The sequence below is a fragment of the Bubalus kerabau genome, chromosome 3 (genome assembly GCF_029407905.1).
Source record: "Bubalus kerabau isolate K-KA32 ecotype Philippines breed swamp buffalo chromosome 3, PCC_UOA_SB_1v2, whole genome shotgun sequence".
NCBI lineage: Eukaryota > Metazoa > Chordata > Mammalia > Artiodactyla > Bovidae > Bubalus > Bubalus kerabau.
The window spans coordinates 27,623,285-27,629,538 of NC_073626.1; the positions used below are offsets into that span (position 1 = coordinate 27,623,285).

At 51.7% G+C, this 6,254-nt stretch overlaps 1 protein-coding gene across 3 annotated transcripts in view; it reads left to right on the forward strand.

Moving 5' to 3' along the window:
• The window catches only part of MCM3 (minichromosome maintenance complex component 3), a 52,572-nt gene extending 46,544 nt beyond the window's left edge, over positions 1-6,028 (forward strand). For all 3 annotated transcript variants that reach the window (XM_055571236.1, XM_055571235.1, XM_055571237.1), the window contains 7 exons: positions 297-423; positions 1,322-1,472; positions 2,088-2,228; positions 3,101-3,204; positions 3,621-3,706; positions 4,089-4,158; positions 5,282-6,028. In XM_055571236.1, the coding sequence (XP_055427211.1) occupies positions 297-423; positions 1,322-1,472; positions 2,088-2,228; positions 3,101-3,204; positions 3,621-3,706; positions 4,089-4,158; positions 5,282-5,480 (878 nt within the window). In that variant the 3' untranslated portion in view covers positions 5,481-6,028. The remainder of the gene's footprint in view (positions 1-296; positions 424-1,321; positions 1,473-2,087; positions 2,229-3,100; positions 3,205-3,620; positions 3,707-4,088; positions 4,159-5,281) is intronic.
• The last annotated feature ends 226 nt before the right edge of the window (positions 6,029-6,254 follow it).

Sequence of the window (6,254 nt, forward strand, 5' to 3'; positions counted from 1 at the left end):
GCGCCCAGACACAGGCCGCGCCCAGGCCCAGCCCGGGGCGGCGGGCGTGGCAGCATCTGGGATGTGGAAGGCACCCCCGCCTCCCTGGTTCCTACCGTGTGTCTCTTGTCCATTTTGGGGTCTGGGAGCACCTCTGAGCATCTCCTGTGGACCAAGTGGCCTCCTTACTTGTGGGGTCCACGTGTCTGCTTCCTTCTGGGTCCATCCTTTGTGAGTCTTGCCTGTCTTCAGAAGAAGCGATTTTTCTCTGGATTCACTCTTTCTTACTCTCCCTTCTCCTGACTTGGGCTTCTCAGCTATGCCTCTTGGCAGTGCTGTGGATATCCTGGCCACGGACGATCCCAACTTCAGCCCTGACGACCAGCAGGACACCCAGATCTATGAGAAGCATGACAACCTTTTGCATGGGATCAAGAAGAAGAAGTAAGCATTCTCCACACCTCCTCCTGGAGGGAACTTGACATCTGTGTCACGTTAGAGCTGCCCGGCCAAGGTCATGCTTGGAGTCATCATCATGGGGATCTGTTTTCTTTTCTGGATTCGCAGAATTTTACATGGTCACTTGCCTTCTGAATGTTTGTGGGTGATCAAGCTTAGGTTCTGGTCTTTTCGTAAAATGGAAGGCTTTGACGACCCGCCTGACCTGTGGTGGGTGTGTCTTGTTACCCATATACGTGAAGTGTTGCACAAATCGCATGGCCCTTTGCGTGCATGTTGAAGGGGTGGTAGATCACAAACACTGGAAAGTCTGCAGGTAGGTTTGGATAAAGGAGACTTGTGCTCAAGCGCTCAGAGCCTGACAGGTGTGCTGTGCTCAGTCGCTTCAGTTGTGTCCCACTCTTTGTGACCCTGTGGTATATAGCCCACCAGGCTCCTCTGTCCATAAAATTCTCCAGGCAAGAATACTGGCATGGGTAGCCATGGCGTTCCTCTATATTTGGCTGTGGTGCAGTAGGAAACACTGTGTAATCTTGAAACATACTGGTTTAAGAATGTAGAATTTGGAGTCAGAAAATGAAATTTGAGTCCACTTAAAATTCTCTGAGCCATACTTCTCCCACTGATAAAGTACGACAGATAACACCTAAACTACCTACATCACAAGTAATTCCTAAGTAATACTATAGAATTAAATAAAAACCCGTGACAGAGTTTTGTACATGTCCTGTATAAAAGGGGTTTGTGACACTGGGTTCCAGGCCATGTCTGCCCTGTCACGTGACCCCGACTTCCCCGAGGAGGGGCAAGGCCACGACCCCAGGCAGGTGCCCAGGCTAGGGCAGGGGAGTGATATTCACTGTGTGTGTGTGTGTGGGTCCAGGGAGAAGATGGTGAGTGCGGCATTCATGCGGAAGTACATCCACGTGGCCAAAATCATCAAGCCGGTGCTGACGCAGGAGTCGGCCGCTTACATCGCGGAGGAGTACTCACGCCTGCGCAGTCAGGACAGCATGAGCTCGGATACAGCCAGGGTGAGCCCTCCCGCAGGGACGGTGACCCAGAGAGTGGGGACCGGAGCTCCTCAGGATGAGGCCGGGGAGGGAGTGCCCGCTCGCCAGGAGCACTGGAGTCATTTTAGTGTCGTGATTCCTTCCCTTTTCCTCTCTGGCCTGAAGGGCTTCCTATTATACTGTTGCTCGTCATCTGGGTCTCAGTGGGTTCACCCAGCTTTAGAAAGAGTGTCCTCAGATAACCCCTGTCATAACCACCGCCCCCCGACTTGTGGGTGTGACTCTGGACAAAGTATGTGAAGCTCTTCGAGTCCCCTTTTCTTCATCTCTAAAGCTGCTCCAGGTTGTTAATGGCTGACACTGAACATAAAAGCAGGGTCCTGGCGTGTGTCAGGCCCTGTGGAAAGGGTCTTCCCCACTGGCCTCCCTCCGGCCGGGAGACACCTGGTTGAATTCTTCCCTGGTCAACTCGTCCCCTCCCTCAACCCTCTGTCATGTTTCCCCGGTTACTTTTCTTTTGGAATTTTATGTAGTTTTTCTGGCTAGGTGGTTTGGACTTCCCTCCCCGTGCAGGTGGGTTTGACGGGCACGCTGTGGGGTTTCTGGAGGATGGTCCCCCCTGTTCTCTCCCCGCAGACGTCTCCAGTGACAGCCCGGACCCTGGAAACCCTGATTCGCTTGGCCACAGCCCACGCCAAGGCCCGCATGAGTAAGACTGTGGACCTGCAGGATGCAGAGGAGGCTGTGGAGCTCGTCCAGTACGCTTACTTCAAGAAGGTGAGTGTCCAGGTGCTGCGCCCGCAGCTCCTCTGAGTGGGTCATCTGTGCTCGGGCCTCCCAGCCATGCATGGCTGACCCTGGCATCTGGAACATTGGCAGAGAGCAGTGGCCTTTCCAGTGCCCTCCCTCTCCAGTGGTTTTCAGCCCTGGTGCATGTGAGAACCAGCTGGAAGGCTTTAAAATACTGAAGTCAGAGCCCCTGGAGGCCTCAAAGATTCTGGTTTCATTGATGAGCAGCACCTCAGCTGACGGCTCCTCTGTCTGCTCGTTCTTTTGCCTCTTGAAGAAGCAAGTGTTTCCAGAGTCTCAGCCTTCCTCTTGGCGGCTTCTTCAGGTGTCCTTCACACCTGCTGCTCCTCCCGAAAGTTCCCGCTTGTCTGCTGCTGTAACACAGTGTGTGTCTGTCTTGTTACACAGTGGGCCTGGAGGCCTCGACTCCCTTCTCCACCTTGTCCTCCCCACCCACCAGTCGGATGGATTGTAGCCCTTGGGGGTTCAACTGTGGGTCTGATGAGCTTTTCTTGACAATCTCTTTGCTCATGTGGGAGTTGTCTTAAACACCTAATCTACAAAAAAATGGCTTGTTTTTCCACTTAAGCATTAGGGGATAGACTTGTTCTCATTCACTTCTGTATTCAGTGGACACTCCTGGAGTGCATGCTCTGAGAAGGGTGTGGCACACGGCTCCCAGCAGTTTTAAAGATGGGTCACAGCTGACCCCCTGACCCCAGTCCTAGGCTCAGGGACGAGCAAGGCCAGGGCATCAGACCCAGGGGGGTCTCTGCTGCTGCTGGTGGTCGGGCAGGTGGGACTGTTCAGTCCCCAGCATCCATGATCCTCCCGCCCACCCACACGTGGTTTGGTCCTAGGTTCTCGAGAAGGAGAAGAAACGTAAGAAACGAAGTGAGGATGAATCGGATGCGGAAGATGAAGTGGAGAAGAGCCAGGAGGACCAGGAGCAGAAGACGAAGAGGTTGGATGGGACGCAGAGGAAGGAGATGAAAGACTCTGGTTGGGACTGGGGAGGGTGTCGGGGGGGAGGGGCAAGGCTGCAAGAGGGGTTGCCCAGACCAACGCTGCAGAGGGTTGGAGGGTGGAGGTGACTTGGACAAAGAGCGTTACAGCCCCCTTTGTCCTCTTTGTGAGGATTTGGGCCTCTCGCCTGCTAGAGAAGCTCTGGGAGACTGCTGGGTTCACATTTCAGAAGTCTTTCCTCCGGATTCTCATTTCAGGCCTGAGACTGAATTCCTGAGGGTGGGCGACAGGGAGAGAGCCTTGGGAACAGGGCCTGCTTGTGCTGTAGTCCATGGACCTTTGGTCTCTTTGAGAAAAGGCAGCGGTTTGTACAGGCCCGGGCCCAGCATTCCATTTGGACTATTGGTGTTTTAGGAGGAGGACCTGTCCCTCGGACGCCAAGGAAGGGGACTCCTATGACCCCTATGACTTCACCAACACGGAGGAGGAAATGCCTCAGGGTGAGCAAGCAGCCTCCACTGGTAAAAAGGGTCTGGGTTGCCCGGCTCTTTAATGCTCTGTGTTACGCATTTGCTTGTGGGTTCCCACTCGGCTCCCTGCTTGGGACCCTGTGTCCAAGAATCGAGGAAACTCAGAACTTTGGAAATAAGCTTTGCCCCCTCGTCTGCCTCCTCGGTGCACCATGCTCTTTGCCAAGCCTGGCACGAGTGTCCCAGATGGCGTGGGCTCTGGAGCTCCTGCCTGACCAGAGCCTTTCTTGAAGCTGCTTTGGCTGGCCCCATGTGAGCCCCAGGGTTGCAGGTGCAGAGTGGAGAGGGGCCTCTGGGGTCGTGGTCATGGCTTCACCTTGTCCTCTGCTCTCTGTAACCTTTTCCCCTCAAGTGCACACTCCAAAGGCAACAGACTCACAGGAGACCAAGGAGTCCCAGAAGGTGGAGTTGAGTGAATCCAGGTGAGTAGGGAAGGACCTCTTCCCTGGAGGTAGGAAACAAGCTGATATCAGCAGAGCTCAAAACTAGAGGCCCAAGGGTTTCTAGAATGTTTCCTATTCTGATGACAATTTCAAGCTTGAAAAAAGTTATGAAAATTGTGTAAAGAACTCATACATTTTTAGAATCCCCGGTTGTTTAGGTTTTACCATTTGCTTCATAAATAATTCTCTGTGAGAATTTAAAACCTGATATCCTTGTGCCATTAGGAAGAGGAGTCTTAGAGCAAGGATAGAATTTGTGTCTCACTGAAGCCTTGGAGTCTTCTCAGTAGGTTATGTAGGTATACTTAAAAAATATGTATATTTTTTCTTCTCAGTGGATGGTTGTCATTTGTTTTGAGATAATCAGTTTTTACCAGTAGAGGTTCAGAAACAGTTTTATCTAAAAACTTTTTGTTTACTAGATACCAAAGGAGCTCCATGGCTAAGGTTTGCTTTTTTGTTTTAATACCTTAACATACACAGTGTCTTCACTGAAAAAAGTTGAAACACATCATAAAGTATTTAGGCAGAAACATTAAGATCAAGTGTAAGTCCAGTCCCCAGGACAGCGAATGAACTGTATCTGAAAGCACTCTCTGAATCTTGGAGGTCTCTCTTCAATGACTGCAGGGTTCCCATAGTATGAATGTGTGTGTTCTTGTGTTTTCTGATGAGGGATGTCTGGCTTTCCTAAGACCGCTCTTTACCGTAAAATACAATCTTAACACATGTCATTGCAGCAGTGAGGATGGAGCTCTGGGGTTAGTTTCTAGGAATGGATTCCCAGAGTCAGAGGAGATGCACCTCAGAATTATAGCACATGTGGCTAACTTGCCTCCCAAAGATGTCATCCCAGTTTGCGTTTCTGCCAACAGTGTACAGACTGCAGTTTTCCCTCATCCTCAGTGGCCTTTGGTTTTTAAAATGCTATTATTTCTCTATGGGCAGGAAGCTCTGTAACACAACCGCTTAGCTTTGAGGGGGAAGCTTGGGTTTGGAGTGGCCATCAGGGGCAGTCTATAGGGGACACTGAGGCTCATGGGCTCTGATGTCGTTGTGGCGGCTTCCTCCTCCTTCACCCTCTGTCTCCCGTTCTGGGCAGGTTGAAGGCCTTCAAGGCGGCCCTCTTAGAGGTGTTCCGGGAAGCTCATGCACAATCGGTTGGCGTGAATCGCCTCACGGAATCCGTCAACCAAGACAACGAAGAGCCCTTCTCCTCTGCGGAGATCCAGGCTGCGCTGAGCAGGATGCAAGACGACAACCAGGTCATGGTCTCCGAGGGCATCGTCTTCCTCATCTGAGGGCCCTCGTCTTTGGACTGTGGGATCCGGCCAAGAAAGTTCCTTCCAGTTTCCTCTTCGCCCTCCCCCCAGCCCAGCGTTTGCCTTCATTCCCTGAATGTCAGTGTTGAATTGAACTGAAGTGGAGGACAGGTGACAAGCAGAGTCAGGACTTGGTGGAAGCCTGAGGACGGGTCAGGAAAACTGCCATGGGGCCAAGAGAAGGTGGACGGGACCAAGGAGATGTGTCTTCACTGCACAAGACTAAACCACAAGGGTCCTTCCCCATCCCCACTGCCCGTCCCAAACAAGCCACACCATTCTTCACTGTAGACGGCACAACTTCTGAGTATGTTAGGGGGTCACAGCTGGTGTCTGTTCATGTGTTGGTTTCCACCCCCCAGCACTTTGGTCTAGAACAGACTCTGGTGGTTCTGTGCTGATGGAGAGAGACTGAGGCAAGTCCTTAGGCCTAGAAAGCTTGCTTTGCGGTAGCACCACTTAAGACTTATATGGAATTTTGACCTAAACACCCAAGACATTAATAAACACTCATTTTTTATACTCTCCACGTGGCCTTAATACTGTGTGATTTTTTGGACACATTTCATTGTATTTTCTGCCAGCGTTCCACCCTGTGTGATGGGCTGCCTGCGTTTGCACCGCGTCACCAATAGGTGGCAGCAGGCCGCCGTGCTCTCTGTGGATTATTAGGCTTTCGCAGGGCTGATTTCTTCCCCAAGGACATCAGCATTTATGTTAAAACTGCAAACCAAACCTTGCCAATTCAGAATA